The sequence below is a fragment of the Osmerus eperlanus genome, chromosome 23 (assembly GCF_963692335.1).
Source record: "Osmerus eperlanus chromosome 23, fOsmEpe2.1, whole genome shotgun sequence".
Classification (NCBI taxonomy): domain Eukaryota; kingdom Metazoa; phylum Chordata; class Actinopteri; order Osmeriformes; family Osmeridae; genus Osmerus; species Osmerus eperlanus.
The window spans coordinates 7,925,956-7,947,018 of record NC_085040.1 but is presented as its reverse complement, the minus strand read 5'-3'; the positions used below and the strand labels follow the sequence as shown (position 1 = coordinate 7,947,018).

Sequence of the window (21,063 nt, the reverse complement as noted above, 5' to 3'; positions counted from 1 at the left end):
GCCCGGGCAACAGAGGCTAATGTCATGCTAATGCTTCAGTGAAATAGTAGACTACCGTTTCCGAAAGTAGATGTGGGCCTACTTCCTTAATAATATCAGCTAATATTGTACATTACATTTCACAATTGTGTTTCACATCACAAAGTAAAATGAGTAAATAGTTATCACCCTGGCCTCTTTGCTTGTGGCGTTTCTGCAGCTGCCTTGCAGTAAAGCTATAGTTAGCCTAGCTATCCCCCAAGTTAACAGATGCAAAACGAATGTTCTGCTACAGGTAGTCACGCGTGTTTTCGTGACGTTAGTGACGTAGTGACGTTAGTAACGTCAGTGACTGTGGCTAGCAAATTAGCCACCGTTAGCTTCACTTTTCACCACAAAAACGCAATTTCTACTTAAACCATGCAACGGAACGTAAATAAAAATACAACCAACGCAATCGCTACCAAGACGAACCTTTTGACACCGCCGTTGTGTATGTAGTCCAAATATTGACTGATCCTTAGGGGGGAGAAAATAAACAATAATAAATAATATATATGTGAGAGAACAAAGGTTGAGCCCTTGCCGAAGGCAAAGCACACCCAATAATATATATGTGAGAGAACAAAGGTTGTGCCTTTGCCGAAGGCAAAGCACACCCAATTAGCATCTTATAAGGTAAAAATTACCTATTGACTAATAATCATCTCATCTTACAATAACACTAAGCCTGACTAATATTATTAACACTTACATGGTCTTATTAACATTAATGTTAATAGCATCTTATAAGGGCCTTTCTTACCTATTAACTATCACTTATCACACACTGTACTTTCTATACGCACTATTTGTATGTCTCTTAGGGTACAAAGTGTCTGCCAAATGACTCAAATGTAAATGTTGGAAAAGTAGGTGGGTAAGACACGACACAGCATCATCACCATCAATAATCGCTTCTCTGTGTCCTTCAAGGTACTTGGGTTGGGTGTGACGTCCACACTTTAACAGACACAGGCAAAATCCAGTTTAAACAGGGGTGCACTGTTTCCCTGAAGCACACACACACATATGGGACCGCTTAGAGCATTTCTTGGTCTGCTCTGAACACTGTTCAAACACACCCCAAAATAAACACTAAAAAAGGAGCTGGATAAGTGATCCTCATTAGGGACATGCAGTGTGACGCAAAGCATTACTAGAGGTAATATGTTTAGTAGAAATACAATATTATTCATCACAGACAAACTAGGAAATTTAGTTATGGTCTGAGGCATACAAGCTAGACATCTAGCAACTGTCCAAATTTCATGAAACATATTGCTCTGGACGTGTACAACATTTGATTAATAATGGGGCCTATGTAATTAATTACAACAGCTACAATGTACAGTTTTTTATATGCTTTTATCCAAAGTGGATTCGATCCTGTGAATCTTCTGAACATTCAAATGCCCTTCAACTGAGCCATACTGAGTTGACAACATAGTGTTAAGCCAATGTCATCTCAGTTCTCAATGCAATTTCAAAGCCCCATCATTTTAATTGTAGCCTACCATGTATAAGTACAGTATGTCTTCTGTCATTCTGTCTTACCGGGAAAAATCGTTAAGCGCAGTTATCTCCTCCCTCACCTTTACGCACACCCACCCACACTCTCGCAGACGCAGATGCTCGTTCACTTCGTCATAACGCGGAGGCGTGCCCCTACGTTGTTCAAAAGCGCTGTTCCAGGCGCAGTCATTTAAGTTCAGGCGCTGAGTATCTCACACGAGGACGATAGAAGAACACGAATTTTCGTTCATAACTGTCAAATAAGTTGAACCTCTCCATTCAAGTTCAATCTCGATTCAGGATAGAACAGAGAACGTGCAAGAAGCGTATGATTGAAAAGATCCATTTGAATTTAACCAGATCTTGACACGTATCCACGGTTTTGCTGCCACGGGTAAAAGTTAAAATGTCTAGATGGTATTGTATCAAATACTTTATTTAACAACAAGATTTGAAAACGTGTCGTCTTCACGCCGAGAGGGATACAGTTAGTCTACATTGAAAGACCCTTTATTTAATTTGAAGAAGAGACATCGTTTGCATGAAACTGTTGCAAGGTAAGGCACGCTTCTTTTTGGCAAAGAAATTCACTCAAAATTTACTATGCATTTGGAAACATATTCAAACGTTTATCTGAAATATAGTTTAATTTTAGTAGTGATATTAGAGTTGGTTTCCTTCGTGGTATTTGATATTTTTAAGACCAACGCTGTGTGTTTCTGAACATGACAGTCCCATTCCGTCCAAATGATTTCGTCTTCATTTAATTGTCCTGAGCACGTTACATCATTTAATGGCTAGTGGGTAATGACACTTGCTCTATTTGCATCATTGGTGACTAAACACTGATTTAATATGCAGACAGACCACATGGTTACAAGTGAGCATGTTATTGCAGTGGAATATTACTTTATCTAGACTACCTATGTGGTTTGTGAATAATTGCATTGTGTGTGCACAGTGTACACGTTTAAACACTGAGCTGTCACTGGGTCAGTCAACACCCCCATACAGTGTATATGTCTGATGTGACACACACACACACCAAAGTATGCCATTGTCTTTCAGAGGAGAAATATTTGGGGGGGGGGGGGGGGGGGTTGCCGGTAGAGCAAAGCTGTTTCCTGTGAAGGAGGCTCGTCTAACAATGGTCTCCATCGCAGAACAGCCGGTGGCTCCCAGTTACAGCTACTTCAGAGGGGGGCTATAGGATGTTGAAATAATGGCCAAGAAAAGAGAAAGGGGAAAAAATAAAGTGTAACACAATGGCCTGGGGTGTTGTGGTGTTTTTGGGATCTCCAAAGACAATGGGAGGCCTGTGGTAGTTGCATAACTAAGTAGTTTGATCACGTCAACTTTTGTCTGGTAAGACACACTCAACTTTTTGTTCGCTCTGGTGGACTTGTTGAAATGATTCTCCAAGTGGTCTAACCTTACATCAACTTGGCTTGACTAATTGCAACCTGAACTCCTCCAAATACTAGAATTGATCTATGGGCTTAAGGGTGGTAAAAATATAAATCTCCAAAAAGTCAATTTTGAGTATGTTTATATCGATATGGTTTGATGGACAATTTTTTAGGTTTGATTCCAAGATTGTTCTGTACTGTTGAGGTGCATGGTCCTAATGGCCATTGAGGTGGAGGTTGGACGTGGTTGAGGCCTGAACACCATGATCATGATGACTCTAATGGCTGGTTTGGAGTTTCAAAGTGATGGAAAACTACACGTCACTGTTTGTCACCTGTTATGGCAACTTTCCAACTTAGTAGCTCAGTTCACAGTGGTAATAGTATCAACAGAGGGTGTGAGTTAAGTATGCGTCCCTGAATGTGCATGTGTGCGCACGTGTGAGGTTTAGTCTCTTGAAGACAAGGCTCAAGGCTACCTGTAAATATTTTATGGACAGTGCTGTGGCACTAGTAAATGAATATTGCCTCTGAATGCGTCACACTTGCAACCGATCCCAGTCTAGCTCTTTGGTTGCCCTGTTTTTTCCACCGTTTGGTACAGTGTGTCCTTGTTAAACCCAGACACTTGTCCAAGAGGGTGAACAGAAGCTGACGTCACATTCTTCCATCGTTTGCAATTCCTTCTATGCCTTCAAGATTTCCCAACATATAGACTTTGTCCCAATTATATTTGTCATCTCACAGATGACGTTATGCATATTGTATGTCAATACCCATATGCAGGCTTTTTTCTTACACTTTCAATAGCTGTGCCTCTTTTTGTGTTGCAAATTCTAACCCAGATGTTCACATCCTTTTCAGATCAGAGCAGTGAATGCAGCTACACCTCACTGGAAGTGTGGAGAAGTGTGAAACAGACTGAAGAGCGCTTCATCTGTGTCCATACTCCACCGCTAGCCAGCCCTCATTTAACCCTTGACCTCAAACCCACCCTGAAGCCAACCATCATGTCTCTGAGTACGTTCCACCTGATGCAAACCCTCAAGAACTCCCCGGCGGCCCTGCGACGTCACTTCCAGCGGGACCGCACAGAGTCTTTGTCCCACGGCGACCCGCTGTTCAAGGTCCACTACCTGGGCACGGAAAAAATCTTCTCCCTGGACCGTGACCAGGCCCAGGACGTTATAAGCCGCCTGTTAGAAGGGGCTGCCAACGGAAAGAAACTGAGCAAAGATCACGCCCTCGTGGTACGCCCGCGATATGTGGAGGTCAAGGAACTGAGCACGGGCCGACAGCTCACCAAAACCTACCTGCAGGACATTGCCTACTGTGCGGCTGATACCAACCGCCCCAACGTCTTTCTCTACATCTGTAAGCAGCGCGGGCAGCAGCTGCAGTGCAGGGTGTTCTGGTGTAGCCGGGCGGAGCGGGCCCGGGACATGACGGCCTGCCTGGCGCAGTCTTTCCAACAGGCGCTGAGCGCCTGGCAGCAGGACGACACGGCCACGCTCGCCCATGGAGAGGGGAAGTCGAAAGGGGGAGAGGAGATGACGTCGAGCCCCAGCATCCCCAGGAGCTGTAGCACGCTACCCGCCAGTCTAGGAAAAGGTAAGCAGGGTTTGGATATTTGCTCAAATGAGTTGAGCGATCGGTGCATTGGTTCATTTGGTTTCAGTGGAAATATCTATTCTCTCAACAAAAAATGACTGGGAAAACCGGCATCCTACGCTATTTGAAATATTTATAGTCATTGAAACCAAACATTTTCACTAGGCTAGGGCTATCTACGTATTGCTAGGTTGAAAAGTCCAGGTGTGAATATAAATGGAGTGATTTAATTCACTCCAATTTGCATGCCAATGTGTTTGTATGTGTCGGATTTCCATTTCTGTGACAACCAAAAATACGATTGCAAACTAACACCATGTCCTCTGTGTTGGCAGTGCGCTGGAAGAAGAGGGGCTCCTTGTCTCACAGTCCCCTCAGGGCCATCACAAGGAGGGGGTCCACTTCTGAAAGCTGGAACTGAGACCCAGACCATCAAGCATGGACCTTTTACTGACGACGCCCCACTAGGGGTGACCGCACGGAGGGAGGGACTGGATGAGAGAATGGACGAAAAGAAACTGTCCACCGGGCTAGAGGATGACCATTTCCAGACTAGTCGTTTCCTTCATCAGCGGGTCTAACTTTGGCTGTTTGTATGTGTATTTCAAGAACAGTGCTGACTCGAGAAGCTGAACTCCTACTTTTGTTTGCTGCTGACGTGGGAAAAGTTGCTTACAAGGCGTTTGGGATAGGCATTCCACACCTGATGAGAGCTGATTCCTCACATCGTGTTGGAAGAACGCGACAAGCTCCTTCCATAGCCATCTGTCTCATCAAAACATTGTCCTGACATTTAAGCTAGTTTGGTCTTCTGACAAAAGGACTTTTGGGACTTAAAATCCAACAAAAAATGCATTGCAGGCCACATGGATTGCTAAAACGGGTTACTGCAAAGCTGTTCTTCTTATTAAGATTATTTATTTATTTTACAGAGGTATCTGTGTCATGATGTTTTTACCCTCTGGTCCAAACCTCCCGTCTTTGTCTAAATATGCTTGTTTTTAGCTAGAAGGTAGAGGAGTTCTGGAAAATGCCGTGAATTGTGGGCCATGTTTGCCTTGGAAGAGGGAGGTAAATAAGCTTGTGAGTAGATGAGGGGGGGATTGAAAGTTTACTTCTGATCCTAGTAACAAGATGGGAAGAATGGGATTTGTCACCACACAGACTGTAGTGCCATTGTCATGTTTTTCAATGCACTATAAGGCAGTAAGTCTATTAATTCAAATGTATTTTTATTTATTTTTTTAATTGTTTTTTTGCTGGCTCCTATCGTTTAGGCCGTCAAACAGTTGTCACATTGTTCAAGATTAATTTTCCCTCGTTCTAAAGGTTTACTAGAGGTCTTTGGCTTCCATAACTTGTTGGACAGGCCTAGCAACTTTTGTGTTTGAACAAGAACCCACTAAACAAACAGTATCAGAAGCATCCTGCTATAGCAGGTTTGTCAGTGATCACTACTGCGATGATCATTTGCATTTACGTGGATAAATCACGTGGATGATTAGAAAGTGCCTTGCTGCTGCTACTCTGTAATGCCTGTACCACAGGGAACCAGGAACAGCGTGTTCCAGTTTGCAATGTTGGGCTGTGCACCTGCATTCCGGAGGCGTTCAAGTTCTAGAGCCCACCTTATAGTCCCTCCACCACCACTGTTTCGTAGCGTTCACATGTTAGTGTGGCCCCCAAGCCCGAATACCTCTCCGCCTGCATAGTCGCACACAGACACACTGTCTCTCCTTACACAATTTTCTCATGCCATGCAAGTGCATTCCACAATGTAGCGACCTCTCTATTCAGACAACCGTTAAGGTCAGGTTACAAAAGTAGAAAAGGTTTTTGTGGACTTTTAAGTCCACCCAGCTCCACTATTGCATAAGAGTCATGATTGCACATGCTATATACTTTATGGTTTGCAACGAGAGACGTAAAGGAGAGGGTTGTGTTCTGGCTGTTCCTTAGTCTACCACCCCACACCAAACCTTAACACCAACTACTACACTTGTGACAAGGCAAGGCTAGTGGGAGATACCTGCATGTTTTACAGTTACAGTGCCTCCATTTTAATTTAATTTATGACTGACTGGTTTTGTCATGGAATTCATGTTTTTAATCATTTCTTTTCATTTGTGTGTGTCCAAAATGTATCTTAAACTACAAAAAGGCACCCTCATTTTAAGGGAGCCCAAGTGCCTGCTTTAAGTTTTTTTTTTTATTATTTGTCCTTGTGTATATATTTAATATATGTATTTTATGGAATAATAAACTTTTATACAACTACACTGTCTATGTAGATTGTTCGTGCATTTCAAACTGTTTCAGTTTTCCTGGTACAGACAACCGAACATGAAGTTGACCTCAAGTTTAAGAATAACTAGCCATCTATGCCAAGCTACAACTTACTGTATTTTGATCACTACTTCCAAACATGATGAATGAGGCAAACAACGACCCTGGCAGTACTTTCTCTACAGCCCACGTCTATTTTTAACAGGGGTTCTGTTTGGTCATAAGTAGACAGAATTCCAACGTTTGGGAGGGTGGACAGGTTCACAGAGGTTATGGGATTTTAATCTGGGGTTCATGTGACCAATCTCACAGGGTGCTTTATTTTCTCACAAACAAGATTGTGTATACCAGTATCTGGTTATGCTGGCAATGGGGGGGGATACAGTAGTATACACACCTGGGCAATGTTCAGCTGTCAACATTTGGTATGCTTCACACGTCTCAAGCAGAAATCTGAGCTAATTACAATTTTACATACTAATTGATACCATTCAATACACTGGTGGTGCACAGAACAGAACCTATTGGGTGGACATGCATTCATAAGTCAACCATTTGAATTGTTCTATTTTATCCTAAACTGGGTTAGCACACTGACCCTACAGTAGGTCTTGTATAGAGCAAAAACAATGCAGTGTTTTATAAAGATTGGGGTTCATGGTTCAGACCATCGGGGGGGGGGGGGATCCTGGTCACTCCCCCTCAGAGGAGGCCCTTGTTGTTGGGCTAGAGGCAGGCCTGGTGGTGCCTCTCTGTCGCTGGACCTCCAGCAGAGTCTGGACATGGAGTCTTCTCAGACTCTTCACCTCCTCTATGACTAAGAGAGAACAAAAATAGAGATGGGAAGCATTAAGCACACAGTCATGAAAAGTGCAACAGCACCACCTAGCAGCTATTTAACTGATTGTTTCCTTGTTTGCTATTGAAGGGTATTATATCCACACTCATTTTCAATGTTTGTTATTTTGTGGTCAAAGTTGATCCTTTCACATTTTGCTAGCACTTTACTAAATTTACAGCAACATGATTCAGGCTCTGTGCTCTTGTAATACTACATGCTGTAAATATACACCTTTATCATAATGCAGTTCATCTCGGTTGCCGTGGATGGCGTACATCTCCAGGAAGTTGAGGAGGGCCCCGGTGACTAGGAAACCTTCAGTGAGGGGAAGGCTTTTCAGATAGCGCATGTCGAGGGCCAGCGGGTTGGAGGGGGAAGGAACGGTGCAGAGACACACCAACTCACTCACGACATCCCATATCCTGATTCCTGAAAAAAAATAACATTAAATGTAGAACGTATCTTAAGAATCTGATTAGCTACTGTTATATCTGTCTATTAAATACAGTTTACATGATATTTACATGGTTTTAAATCCTATCTCTTAAGAGGTCTCATTGCAATACCGGTCCACCCATACCTTGCGTTTGCCAGTCTGTGACAGACTTGAGTTTCATTGGAGTGTCCTTGACCAGTGCATCAGTACCACCAATGTTGACCAGGCGCTCGTGGTTAGACCGTATCCAAGCGTACGGGCGGCCATATTTGGCATAGCCAGCCAACAGGAAAAGGGTGCAGTTTACTTCCTGAGGTCAGAAAAGGTCAAAGTGAAATGGTGAAATGGTTTCCATTTGCTATTCAGAGCATACATCGTACACTCTAAAGACAGCAGTGTAATTGATTCTCAATTTACATTTTTGACTCTAAACCCACTTCCCAAGAAGGTATATTTGTTCATAGGGCCTAGGCAGTGGTTTGGGGTCAAGAATGCAGCCTTTCAAAGATAACTAATTGAAATGTAAACAGAACTACTCACAGGCACAGCAATCTCCCTCTCACTGGGAGAGGCAGGGAGTAGGTGGTCCTCACTGCTGTGGTCCCTGAGTGAAGAGGAAAAGGTGGTCGGTGGTGTGTGTGTATAAAGTATGTGGATGCCAAGATTTACACATTAAGCATAACATTACCATACCAAAGTACAAAGGACTATGTTTGCTCTTTAGCAAAGTTTGCAGACCTACATTCTTTTTCTCTGTCTCACACACACACACACACACGGACACGCACACACAGGCTTCTGCACCTGTTGGCCTGTGACAGAGGTCTCGGTGTGTACAGCGTGCTGGGTTGTGACCTCCGTGCCCCTGGCCCCTCAGGCAGGGGAGGGCTGGCGTGGCTAGAGGGGCTGGCGTTGTTGCTAGCATGGCTAGCTAGGCTGTAGGCGCTACTGCTGGATGAGCTTCTGCTACTGCTGCTGCAGGAGGAGGCTGCCGACACTGCAAACCCCGGGGAACGCCAACCCTGAGGGAAGGCGTTCAGGGCAAAGTAACACTTTAGCATACACACTGCATCTGTTGTGCTGTTAAAGTTATCGTAGCACACCAAGTTATCATTAAACATGATGTGTTTCCTTATTGCTACTGTAGCAGGCACCTTTGCCAGATTGTGAGGGTGTTGGTGTGATCACACTTGAATTGAGTTACCAACCAAGTCGTCATTGACTACTGTTAGAAGAAGCTCTTCTCTCCCTCTAAGCCAAGGCTGGAAATACCTGAAACCCTTTCATGGTCAATAAAAAAGGGCTATTATGAATACATTGATAGAGTTAAGGGGATTTTGTGTTTCATTTAGCATAATGTGTTTACAGGTTGTAATCTTTAGAATGGTGGAATGGAGAGGCTAACTGAATTCTAGAACTAACCTGCAGTGATCCAAGCAAGGCCAGGTCGGTCAGAAAGAGCTGCAGTTTTATCCTCTGCTCCCTCTCTCGCTTCTGAGGGGGAGATTATTATTTGTTTGTGGTTGGGATTTCATTAAATGGTGAAAAAATATTTACCCTGCAAGCATAGCAAAGACCTCATAGGGTATTTTACTTCCCAGGCATGCCTGGGAAGTAAAATACCCCCAAGTATCCTAGCAACTCATGAAACACTTCAGCACCGTAGTCAAGCATATTTAGTACGATGACTTCTAAAAACATGTAAGCAAACCTTAAGTTAAATAAAGAAACCTTAATCTACTGGAAGGACTGAATGTATGCAAATGAAACCCGAACAAATGTAGAACATGGTCTAATGCATTATTGGATTCCTTTGAAATGAAAAGCACGAAGTATATAGCTGTTCTAAATATTGTTGTTACCCGAGTCGTTTCCAAATAACGTTTTGTTAACGGATACTTACGCTGCCCGTGCTCATCTCGTATATTGGTCTTTTTTACCACATGATGCTGTCACACCTGCAAGATGCAACTGCAAAACGTATTGGTCCAGATGCTTAAAATGCATGTAGACTGTTTTGGTGGTATAAAGAGTACAGAAAGAATGCCATATTTCACATTATTTTAGCTAAATCGGTTCTGATTTCTCATTATCATATTCCTTGTTCCTCGATCTCACGGGTGTTGTCTTATCACATTTAGGGATCATCTGTATTTGTCCTTGTGTCAGAGAAGCGCAGAGGCAAGAACAATATAGGTTACACTTGTTTGCTGGAAGAGCTTCAAAGTTATCGTTATTGTACGTGTGGTACCCAAAATGGTTTTGTAGCCACATATTCTGTTCTTATGTGAATCCTGCATGCAAACAAAAATCCCTCGTGGTACAACAAAGAAAACCTTGAACCTTGAAACTAGCCTACTGTGTTTTTCACAGATTATATCCGTCAAAGTCTTAAATGTAAGGCCTGCACAGGCCAAATAATTATGTGCGGCTGCCAGTGAATTTGGCGTTTCCCCAAGAAGAAAACGTCAATTATTTTGGTGCCTTATTGATTAGTTTACTACCAATCATTCCGGCCAGGTGAAACAGTCGGTAGCGTACTTTGTGGTTGTGAATTCCTGAGTTTGAGAACTTTACAAATCAAGAGAAAGAAACGCTAAATACACTATACTTGTAAAATGAAACTCAAGTATTTTATTAACATACAGGGGTGAGTTATAACTTTTTTTATGCCTAGTCGATTTGAATAAGTGTGTAAACACATTTTGTCTGAAAATATCCTAATTTCATCCAGGGTAATGTTTCTAGGTGAAATACTCATCAATAACTCTATGTGCGTGCCAGCTGGTAAGTTTGATATACTGCTCAATTCATTGGCATCGATGTTATTTCATGTTTCAACCGTTTTACCGTTTCTAGAGGTAATACAGCGAATAATTTACTTTTTAGGACAGTTATTTTTTCATATTCGGACATGATCCTATTAGACACATGCGTGTCCCAATATCTGTCTGAAAACAAATGAAAGAATCACCATACTTTTAGATTTTTATTTTATTTTCAAAACAGATGGATTCACTAACAATCCTATGAACGCATACAAACTTGGCTAGTGTGTTGGTGTCTGTGAGTTAGTATGTAATTATGTAATGTAAGCTATATAATTTAATGTTGAGGAACATTCCGGACGGAGTGTCATGAACGCCATTTCTGGCTGTTTGTTGAATCCAGCTTCATTGGCTCTATGGTCCGCTTTGGCTTTGAAGGTAAAAGTCTTCCTTGAAATAATGATGGAGATTCTTTTATTCAACAACATTTAATGAGCCTTGCCAACAAAGATTCTAACTTGTCTTCATAATTGGTGTTATTCTTTAATAGAAAACACTTCTGTAATAAGAAATGTAGAAATCCAGGCCAACTATATTGTAAACATTGACGGACATCCTGTTTACTATTAATGTCCACAGACCACCATGGATTTCACTTTCTGTCCAGCCATCAGACTGCAGTCTGCGGCTACACAGCGCTCTATAATCACCGTGGTGACCTGGTATTCCGTGCTTCGTTCCTGGCCTGCCACGTTGACAACCAGGTGGACTTTTTTGACACATAAAGAGAATACTGTATCCATCCTTACTACTCATTACACCTTTAAATGCTCGAGTAACCACCACCAGCAGCAGCCACCTGTTTGAAAAAAAAGAATATATCATATTTAGTGTTTCTCATTTAAAAGTTCACATGACTTTGAAATCAAGTCGTTCTTTCTCCCTCTGTTTGTAGCAGGACAGTGAGTACAGTCTACGGTTGTGGTTGGTAAACACGCAGGTAAATGGGGAAGTGGCTGTTTACCCCTTCTGGCTCCGCTGCTCCACCTTGTGGCCATGGGGGGTGCGAGAGGTGGTCTGTGAGGAAAACTACATGGGGGTGAGACACGTCTGTAAGATCCTAGTCAAATAGTTTAGCTGTAGTCCGGTCACGTGTGTCACTCGATATTTTGTGTGCTTTTCAAAGGTGTCCATCCAGCGTCCAGTTTTAACTGTCTCTTCTCACGGACAAGAGAAGGTTCTGCCGCCCCATTATGTGAGTCGAATGGAAGGATATGCTGGAATGTTCTTGCAAGGTTCTTTCTCCTTCTCCTTTCTTTCACTCCGTCTTTTCATCTTTTTTTCTTTTTGCTCTTTACCTTTTTCTTTATTCCTTTTGTCTTGGGGTCTTTCTGCCTTCCTTCCTTTCACCCTTTCTTTTGTCCTTTCTTTCAATGATTAGTTCACTACCATCCTCTACCTAGGGGTCTGGAGAGAAGTCAGGAAAGGTGTGGAACTGGACTGTGATGTTCCACAGAGCAGGAGCACACCCAGAAGAGACAAGGCCCAGATCCCTGGTTGAGGCCAGCACCCTGGGCTACCATCTGTCTGAATCTGGCTCTCGTATCGTTCTCCGTTGCCCCTACTCCTCTCCCCTATCCTACACCCTGAAGGTCAGGTGTTCATTTTGAACGGTTATAGTAAGGTTTAGCTGTGTGTGTGTGTGTGTGTGTGTGTGTGTGTTGTAACTGTACAGTTCAGTTTTGCATGTTGGGCTTCTCTCATTTGTTCTTACCTCTTTGTGTGTAGGATAAAGGGGTGGACTTGGATGTGGTCAGTGCCACCATCTTGTACCCTCTGCTGGGCACTGTTCTCGTTATCGATGCCACTGTGGCTTGCGCCATGAGTAAGTCAGCCAGTCATGCAGGAGCTAATATAGACTGTGCTGTGACATCATGTAAGAAATGCTGAATATAGACAGTGAGTCATGCCAGCCAGGGTCATATGCCTTGTGTTTATGTGGAATCACGACTCATCATTTCTGTATCACTTCTCTTTTGTCTTCACTTGTATCTCTTTCCCTTCCTCTCATCGCTTCTCTCTCTGCTTCGGCACCGTATTTTCTCCCCCATCCTCCCTCTGGTACTTTTCCGTCCCTCAACACCCCCCCATCCCCCCCCCCCCCACTACCTACTTCTTCCTCCCCCCACACACGTCCACCTCCATGTCTCCTTCCTCCCCTTTTCACCGCCCCGCAAGATGAGCCCACAGTAGAAGGGTCCCACCTGCTGTGGTCTATCCCCCTGTTCCTCTCCCCCCTGGCCCCTGGGGGTGTCTCCAAGGACAGGGGCATCAGGATCGGATTGGAGACCCAGGCCCTCAGCCAGAGAGAGATCAAGGACAAGGGCTTTGAGATTGGCCTGAGGGACGGGATGGTGGACATCCGGATTCCATTTGGCACCGAGGGTGGGCATATTGAGGTACACAACCAGAGCAGTATTTTATTTCCCAGAGTTTCCTGTGTGTGTGTGTTGGGGGAAGAATTTAAAATTGGGGACCCCCAAGCTATCAGTGTTACCCAGAACCCCACCGACAGTTCAAACCCTGGATCAAATGCCATTGACAGTTCTGTCAGCCTCTGTCTTCCCCTTCTTCCAGAGTGGCGTGGTGGACGGCCAGTACTCCCAGTCCATGTCTGTGAACCTTTTCTATGCGCACCAGTGGGAGGACAAACGCTGGCCCCTCACACACCTCCGCTCTCTCAGGATCCTCAGGACCCCCTACATTCCACTCCCCCTCACCCTCATCAACCGTGAGCTTTCGAAGGAGTATTCCCTCACAGCAACATCATAACCTGTCGTGTGTGTGTCTGTGTATCTGTGTGTGTGCATTTAGAATGACTGTTCCCTTTGCTGGAGCATAATGGGAGGGCCAGTGTGTGTTTTGTGGAACTAGAACATATTTATATTGGTCCACATTGTCATGATTTTAGTTAGATAAACACTGGTTTATCTAACGGCTACACGTACCCCTGTTGCGTTCCTTTCTCTTCCTCGTGCTGTCTGTTCTTCCACAGACACCGTAGTCTCCCAGCGCGTGTTCTCGGTCAGTCTGGGAGCGTTTCTTCCTGACGTGGACCTCCAGAGCCTCACCGTGGGTGACACCCTGGTCTGGACCCAGTGCCAGAGCCAGGACGAGGTGGAGGTGGACCTCATCCCCCACCCCAATGGGTCACACTCCTACCAGCTACACGTCCCCTTCTCATACCCCCATGTCCTGCACAAAGTGAGTGCATGTGACTCTGATGAGCAATGTTAATTAAAGAGTGTAAGAGTGTTCATGTTGACTATGAGGTTAGTAATCCTGTGTTTGTATATTCTATGTCAGGATGTGGGTGACGGCTACATTAGTTACACCCTCCCTCTCCTCTTTACCCTGTTCATCTCTGCCCGTGCCCAAGTCTTCCACCATGCAGACATCATTGTCAGTCGTGTGCTAGAGCAGCCAGGTGACTATTGGTTAAGGATAGCCCATTTCCTGTTTGATATTGTCAAATAAACTATGAGCTACTCATATAAAAAATGAAATGACTGACTTAAAATGGGACCAACTATTATGTCCTTGAAGATTGCTCCAACTCACACAAAATCAGCTAAAAGTGAGAAAGGTGAGAGAGGTCAAACAAGAAAGGAGCAATTCTTTCTCAAGACTAGTTCACCCTCCTCCTCCTCCCTTTCCCTCCCCCCCTCCTGGTCCTAGCCCCGGAGCGCCTCCGACTGGAGGGGCTGTGTACTGAGAGGGGCCTCCTGGTGCTGCTGCACCAGGGGGCCCGGGACCTGCAGTGGGAGCTCTTCCTGGGGGCCAACCGGATTGACTGGAAGCTGATTGAGATGGGAGGCTTCACAGTGGAGACCAAGAAGGATCTAGTCAGTGTGGAGATTCCTCTCTTCAGCCCTGGCATGACCTATGAGGTGATTGCTTGAAAGCAAAACATATCTACATATAAAAGCCTTGTCTATGGGGTGCTACGTTTGTGATTTGTAATAATGCTGATCCATTTGAAATGACTAACGTCTAACTCTTTGAATGTGTGATTTGAAGTATATTCCACTGGGAAAGAACCTGTGTTTAGGGCACCCTCTATTGTCTAAATGTGCAGTTGCTCCACACACTCCAGAACTGTATAAACCATTTTCTATTTTTTAAATGTAAAAAGACACAGCTAAACACATACATCTTGGTGTATATTTAGCCTCTTTTTGTTTGTAGGAGTAAAAGTTTTGAAGACATTTGTGACGTAGAGGTACTGTACCTTCCCAAGGTGACTGTGGCTGAGTTTTTAGTTTGTTTACTCTACGAGAGTCAGTGGTTTAATATATAGAAGCCATTTTTCTCCTATTTACCAGATGATTTAAAGTCCCAAAGCTAATCATCATTAGGATGATTGTGTATCAGTTTTAAATGTCTTATAATAGGTACAATCTATGTCAAGGCATAGATTGGTGCACAGGTGTCTTAGCAATACCTTTTTTTTCCCTCAAATTTATTTTCCCTTATTTTCATTAGGAACTGAGTTTGCAAGGTCTGGTTGTCAAAGTAGAGGTGAGCCTGATTGATGTGGACTCTCTGAAGGTGAAGGATAGCCTTGTCCAGCGCTGTGCTTTTCCTGTCAGGGAGCTACTGGGTAATGAAACACACACACACACACACACTCAGTCATGCAGTCACACACATGACTTTGCAGGATAAAGAAAATTTTCTAAAACAAAAATTAAGAGACATTTTGGGATAACTATGGAGAAACAAAGCACACAAGATTATAGATCTTTCAGACACTGTATATGTACTACAACTTAACATGGAAGGCAAACATTATCACTCCCAATGAACTGTCATCCTTCAGTGTGCTTACCAGAAGGGAGGATGGTGGCAGTGGTGGACACCACACACTCAATCCCGCCCACTCCACCCAACCGCACCACCTTATTGGACCCCAGCTGTGTCCCTGAGGAAACAGACAGTGCCAGGGCCCTTTTCAGTTTTGGTTTGGACTCCTGCGGTACCACCGTAACTGTAAGTGTGTGTTTAAAACACGTAAATCATGTTCATGCACAACTGCTCAGAATGTAGTTTCTAATACTGTATGTGTGTTACGCCATCAGACAGAAGGTGACTTTCTAGTGTATGAAAACCAGGTGAGATATGCCCAGCAGTTTATACCCACAGATGACCCTCTGATACACAGAGACTCCCCCTACAGGTGACTATATGCACTACAAAGACCGGTGGCCAGTGGGGCTCAGTTTGTACAGGGTCCCTCCCCCGTCAAGCACTCCAATATCAGTCCTTTTGTTTTGACTTTCAGGTTGACTATTCAGTGTCGCTATCCTGCCGATGACACTGTCACTGGCTCTGTCTATCACCGAGGAAACTCAACTTCTCTCCTCTCACACCTGCTGTTGAGTCGAGCTCGTAGAGAGGACTCTGTCATGGGTGTGTGTTACTGAATCAACATTTCAATTTCAATAACTTGGACACAACTGTGTGTGTTTCTCGTGAACACTACATGCTACATCTGTTATATGTTCTCTCATCTAGGGAAGCGACAAGTCATTTTGGATGGATTGAATTGGCCTGGACCAGGTACACAATTTGGTGCTCTGCTAACTGTCCAGCCACCACATGGTAAAGCTTTACTTTAACATCTTCATAGACACGTCTGGACTACCTTGAAGGATGACTTGGATTTTAATCATGAAGTTCTTCTACTGATGTGTTTGGGGATGGCTGTACCCTGGGCCACTGGAAACAAGTCACACCCACAAATAAAAAACAACTGAATACGTTTGGTGGTTTACATGAATGAATGAAAGAAAGACAAGTGATCCAGGCAGAGGAGTCAGGATGTGGTGGATGGGTGCTACAGTATCAGCTGAGCTATGTGGAGCTTTGCCGATTCCATCAAGGAGGGGGTGAGACTCAAGCATGGAATTACAAGTGACAAGTAGTAGCTATAGTCAGCTATTGACTGGATTAAAGTATATGTTGTGTTTAACTGATGGGAAATAGGTGTGTAATTGAGGTGATTGGCTGATGGTCCTAAAATGTGTGATGTGGTTATTTTTCTCCCAAGCCTCAGTTGAATCTAACGAAATGTCTATGTTATTTTCAGTAATATGCTGTTCAAATATGATGCAATTAACAATGGTCAGCATGTGTGCTTACCATAGTTATGATAATTATATATCCTTATGGTAAATACTTTTTGAGATGGTATATTATGCTCCAGGACAAATCCAACCTTTAAACGTTAGGAAAGTAAGATCTTACTATTCCCTGAAATATGTGAAGGACTTCACGTGTGAACACATGATGGACTTCACGTGTGAACACATGAAGGACTTCACGTGTGAACACATGATGGACTTCACGTGTGAACACATGATGGACTTCACGTGTGAACACATGATGGACTTCACTGGGTGGGCCACCGCCACCAGTATCTGGACTCCATGGGGGATTCCTCTTCGGTTGCTGGGCCGAAGCTCATTGATCATTGATTTCCCCATGGAGTCTAAGCTCCAAACACTGTAGTACATTTATCATTTCTGTAAATAAACATCACTTTACTCATCCCAGGGGCCTGTACAACGAATCAAGATTTGGCGTTAACGAGGTAACTTCAGGTTCAACCCAGGGTTTTCTGTATCACGACGGATCAGTTGTTACCGGGGTAGATCGCCATGGTAACACATGCTGAACGCCTAACCTGGTCAGGAGCAGGTTAAGTTGGAGATCAGAGACAGGGGCGTAGCCAGGACATTATTTCTGGGGGGGCCAGCTCTGGCCAGTCTTTTATTTGGGGTGGCACTTGATTGTCAAAAACTACTATTTTAAAACTCACACACTGCATCACTCAGAGCAGCAGTTTTCTAACGGTATCCAGTGGTTAGCTGCTAGTCTCCATTGAAGCGCTGTCAGAATACAGGTACGTTGGTTTGCGTCTTGCGCTGTAGATGGGGGCGTGGCCCAACATGTTGCGAATATGGGGCTTGTAGCGTAAGTGACAAATGACAATATAAGACGACTTTATAAAAAAAATACTAATGCATTTTTTCAGCTTTATACCGTTTCTGTTCAGGAGGTTTTTTTTTTTTTTTGTGAGGTTGGGGCGGGGCGGGTGGCCATTCTCTGACCAATGGTGGCCGTGGCCCCCCCTGGCCACCACGTGGCTACGCCCCTGATCAGAGATGAACCGGTATAAAAGCCCGGCCCACTAACTAATTCTTGAGGATAATGGCGTCACAGTTCATAGAAGATCCTTTGGAGCTTGGAGCGCGGATAGTGAGAGGTGCGCTCAGAAGAGCCAGAACATTTACAGACCGACAAATCCCTTTGGCATTCCCTGATGAGTACCCTATCTTTATTAAATATATAGATTCTCAGCTGAGGGAATTACGTATCTTTGCCAGCTTCTTGAGCCGTATGTTGCCAATGTATCGAAGCCGTGCGCTCACAGTCCCACAGACTGTATGCATAGCGTTGCGTTATTTCGCTACGGGTACTTTTATGTACTGTCATGTTGATATGTTATTCCTATTCACTGTGCTGTCTCACTCCTTCTGTTGTCCTTGGGTTGCATTGACCCATTTTCTAATTATTTCCATATCAGAAATGTGGGTTTCCTTCAACCAAAACATTTCAAACCAAAAACAACGTGTATGGTACCGTACAATTTAAGTTAAATGATCATTTCACTACTTTCATTGAATTTGGATGTTTCATTCACTTTTATAGCATTTTCCAAAAATAATAATTAGGACATTGAAAGAAAGAAATGGTGAAAACCCCCACAAAAGACTCAAAGGGCACAACAAAAAAGCCCAAAACTTACAAACAAGTTTAAAATTACAACTTACACCCCCCCGCCACCTACGGTGTTCTTCTGACAACCGTCTGGTGGTCCGGACCCACCGCTCAAGAGCGCCCGGTCCCAACACAAGCTCTTCTCCTGTCTGGCCCCACAATGGTGGAATCAACTCCCCACCTCCATCAGGGACACTGACTGTCTTCCCACCTTCAAGAAAAGGCTCAAGACACTTGTTCCGGGAGTACCACGGCACTTAGGAATGCTTGGCTGGACCTGATGTTAGTTTCCTCCAGGATCACAATGACTCGTATTGAGAGACTTGGTTAGTTGTAACGGTTTTTAAATTCTTGTACTTGCTGTGAAATATTTTACTGTTGATTGTTTTTTCTACAGGTACACTCTTGCACTTTTTGAGTTTCATGTTGTTTAATTGTAACTTGTTTAACTGCATGCTCTTATGGTTCTTCCCTTTGGCACTTATTTGGTTTTTCACAATGTATGCTTCATGTTTTGGCTGCTCGCAATGTTTGGGGCTATCTCGTTGTTATGATCAGTGACCTATGCTCTTTTGTAAATCTCTCTCTTGGAAGTCGCTTTGGATAAAAGCGTCTGCTAAACGCATACATGTAAATGTAACAAATACATCCTCATGTGTTCTGAACTTCTCCCTTTTCTACGAACACAGAAAAAGAATGTCAGTGTAACTAAGTTTAGTGTCATTCATTCAGTCATGTACTATCTCTTCATATTCCAGTTTGTTCTATCTCCAGTCTTGTTTTTTTAATTAAAAGCCTCTTATACTCTATATCGAGCCTCTTATACTCTATATCGAGCTCCAGGGTTATTTTATACAGGGCACTTTTGTGTGCGTGTGTACGCCATCTACATACACATGCACACAAACAAACGCACACAAACACACACCATGGACATCTAATAGGAGCAAGGTCAAAGGCAAACCACATCAGTCAGTTATTTATTTGGCACATTTCATAACAACCACTGGTAACCAATAGGGTAACCAATAAGTGAAAAAAAAACTACAAGCATTAAAGGGACAATCTAGTCTCTTTAGTTTTCCATCTATGAATCGGTCCATCCATTAGTTTATACATAGCTATTTGATGTATAGATAAATCACCCACTGTATTCCTGCTAGAATCTATCATCCCAGTCCCCCAGCGATCCCCCCAAAAAGCAGCTCTATTATGACATCATAAAGGTTTTTAGCAACAAGCCTGTCCTTAGTCGCCAATCTAAAGGCACATGTTCAATGACATCATAAGGATGGTCTTGCTCTATAAATAGGCGTCAGCTGTGGATCAGACTCCCAGTATTGTTTTGGATTCATCGATGGAACATGCAACAGGAGACCTTCTGAAGCAGACAGGATTGACCAGGACCTCAGAGTGACAGCTTGCAGAGTGTGTTCTACTAACCCATCTTCTCCAGTGGCTGGATCGACAGTGTGGCGGGATGGGCTCATGCACCAGCTGTGTGCCTCGGTGAGTGTGTCTGCCATGTTTGTGCAGTGTCCACACCTTAGCTTTCATTGGTCTACTACTAACAGTCAAGTTTAAATGTACTTGTTTTCACTTAATTGGGTGTTAGTGCACGTGCCTCTGATAAGGCGCAACTTGTATTGTCTCATATATATTTGAGAGTGTCAATGTGACTGACAATGTTGTTGTTACTGACACATAATGATTGCTTCCGGTAAACTTGTTATATTAGACAGTTTTCCAAAAATACATTTCAAGGTTATGTTTTTAGGGCCATATTTTCAGTTTGCAGATGGTAGTGTTTGATGTGTGATTCGCAGTTGTGATACTTGGCTTGGCAGTGACAACTTTGTTAGAATCAGCTTGTTTCAAAGCTTTATTAACGAACGAATGCAATATGAGTATTAGTATAATAACATTGATATTAGTGTAAACAATAAGTTTGGAGGTGATTGTACTCTCTCTAATTCATTTATTGTTATTGAATATTTATGTCTGAAGTGTTTTTTTTGGTTTGTTTTTTTGCTTCCCAAAAGGGAAGTGACTTTGATGATGGTTGGAGAAGATGGTGCAGGAAAGACACCTCTATTCCAAGTTATAACAGGAGGTAAACTGATTGATTGTGTGTGACAATCCCATTCAGCATGTAGAATAGCCAGGCCTGACTTGCCTTGTTTGGTCTGTCTCTCTCACAGGTGACACGGCCGCAAAGCTGGACTCTCCTGCTATCTCTGAGGCAGAGGTGCATCTGACTGGCTGGCAGATGACCCTGCTAGACATGCCAGGAGGTCCTGGTGCCCGGGCTCTCTGGTTGGAGAACTACCACAG

General features: G+C 43.6%; 3 protein-coding genes and 1 long non-coding RNA gene across 7 annotated transcripts; 3 read left to right on the top strand and 1 right to left on the bottom strand.

Annotated features, from left to right (window-relative positions):
* The first annotated feature begins 1,716 nt into the window (after window positions 1-1,716).
* si:dkey-19b23.8 (low density lipoprotein receptor adapter protein 1) lies at window positions 1,717-6,830 on the top strand. Its single transcript, XM_062449351.1, has 3 exons — window positions 1,717-2,090; window positions 3,807-4,553; window positions 4,889-6,830. Exons 1-3 carry the CDS (start codon window positions 2,075-2,077, stop codon window positions 4,972-4,974), a joined length of 849 nt encoding a protein of 282 aa, XP_062305335.1. The 5' UTR covers window positions 1,717-2,074; the 3' UTR covers window positions 4,975-6,830.
* Window positions 6,831-7,025: 195 nt separating this feature from the next.
* si:dkey-19b23.7 (uncharacterized) lies at window positions 7,026-10,546 on the bottom strand. 2 transcript variants are annotated; one of them, XM_062449349.1, is made up of 8 exons: window positions 10,020-10,546; window positions 9,539-9,610; window positions 9,325-9,396; window positions 8,921-9,138; window positions 8,657-8,720; window positions 8,261-8,426; window positions 7,912-8,109; window positions 7,026-7,656 (listed from the first exon to the last, which is right to left on the bottom strand). In XM_062449349.1, the coding sequence occupies exons 1-8, from the start codon at window positions 10,032-10,034 to the stop codon at window positions 7,532-7,534; spliced, it is 930 nt and encodes a 309-aa protein (XP_062305333.1). In that variant the 5' UTR covers window positions 10,035-10,546; the 3' UTR covers window positions 7,026-7,531. The 2 variants fall into 2 exon arrangements, with proteins under 2 accessions (XP_062305333.1, XP_062305334.1); XM_062449350.1 differs by lacking the exon at window positions 10,020-10,546 and having other exon boundaries at window positions 9,321-9,396.
* Window positions 10,336-17,240, top strand: LOC134009721 (uncharacterized). 3 transcript variants are annotated; one of them, XM_062449348.1, is made up of 19 exons: window positions 10,337-10,766; window positions 10,851-10,903; window positions 11,233-11,322; window positions 11,524-11,648; window positions 11,840-11,983; window positions 12,071-12,139; window positions 12,348-12,536; window positions 12,673-12,769; window positions 13,123-13,343; window positions 13,522-13,675; window positions 13,940-14,148; window positions 14,251-14,371; window positions 14,623-14,834; window positions 15,430-15,547; window positions 15,767-15,936; window positions 16,026-16,123; window positions 16,229-16,356; window positions 16,462-16,506; window positions 16,555-17,240. In XM_062449348.1, the coding sequence occupies exons 1-19, from the start codon at window positions 10,735-10,737 to the stop codon at window positions 16,563-16,565; spliced, it is 2,286 nt and encodes a 761-aa protein (XP_062305332.1). In that variant the 5' UTR covers window positions 10,337-10,734; the 3' UTR covers window positions 16,566-17,240. The 3 variants fall into 3 exon arrangements, with proteins under 3 accessions (XP_062305330.1, XP_062305332.1, XP_062305331.1); XM_062449347.1 differs by having other exon boundaries at window positions 10,338-10,766; window positions 16,577-17,240; XM_062449346.1 differs by having other exon boundaries at window positions 10,336-10,766; window positions 16,462-17,240.
* A 2,854-nt stretch (window positions 17,241-20,094) lies between these two features.
* On the top strand, window positions 20,095-21,056 carry LOC134010017 (uncharacterized). The gene is made up of 3 exons (XR_009928296.1): window positions 20,095-20,238; window positions 20,772-20,842; window positions 20,931-21,056. It is a non-coding gene; the product is annotated as an uncharacterized LOC134010017 (long non-coding RNA).
* The last annotated feature ends 7 nt before the right edge of the window (window positions 21,057-21,063 follow it).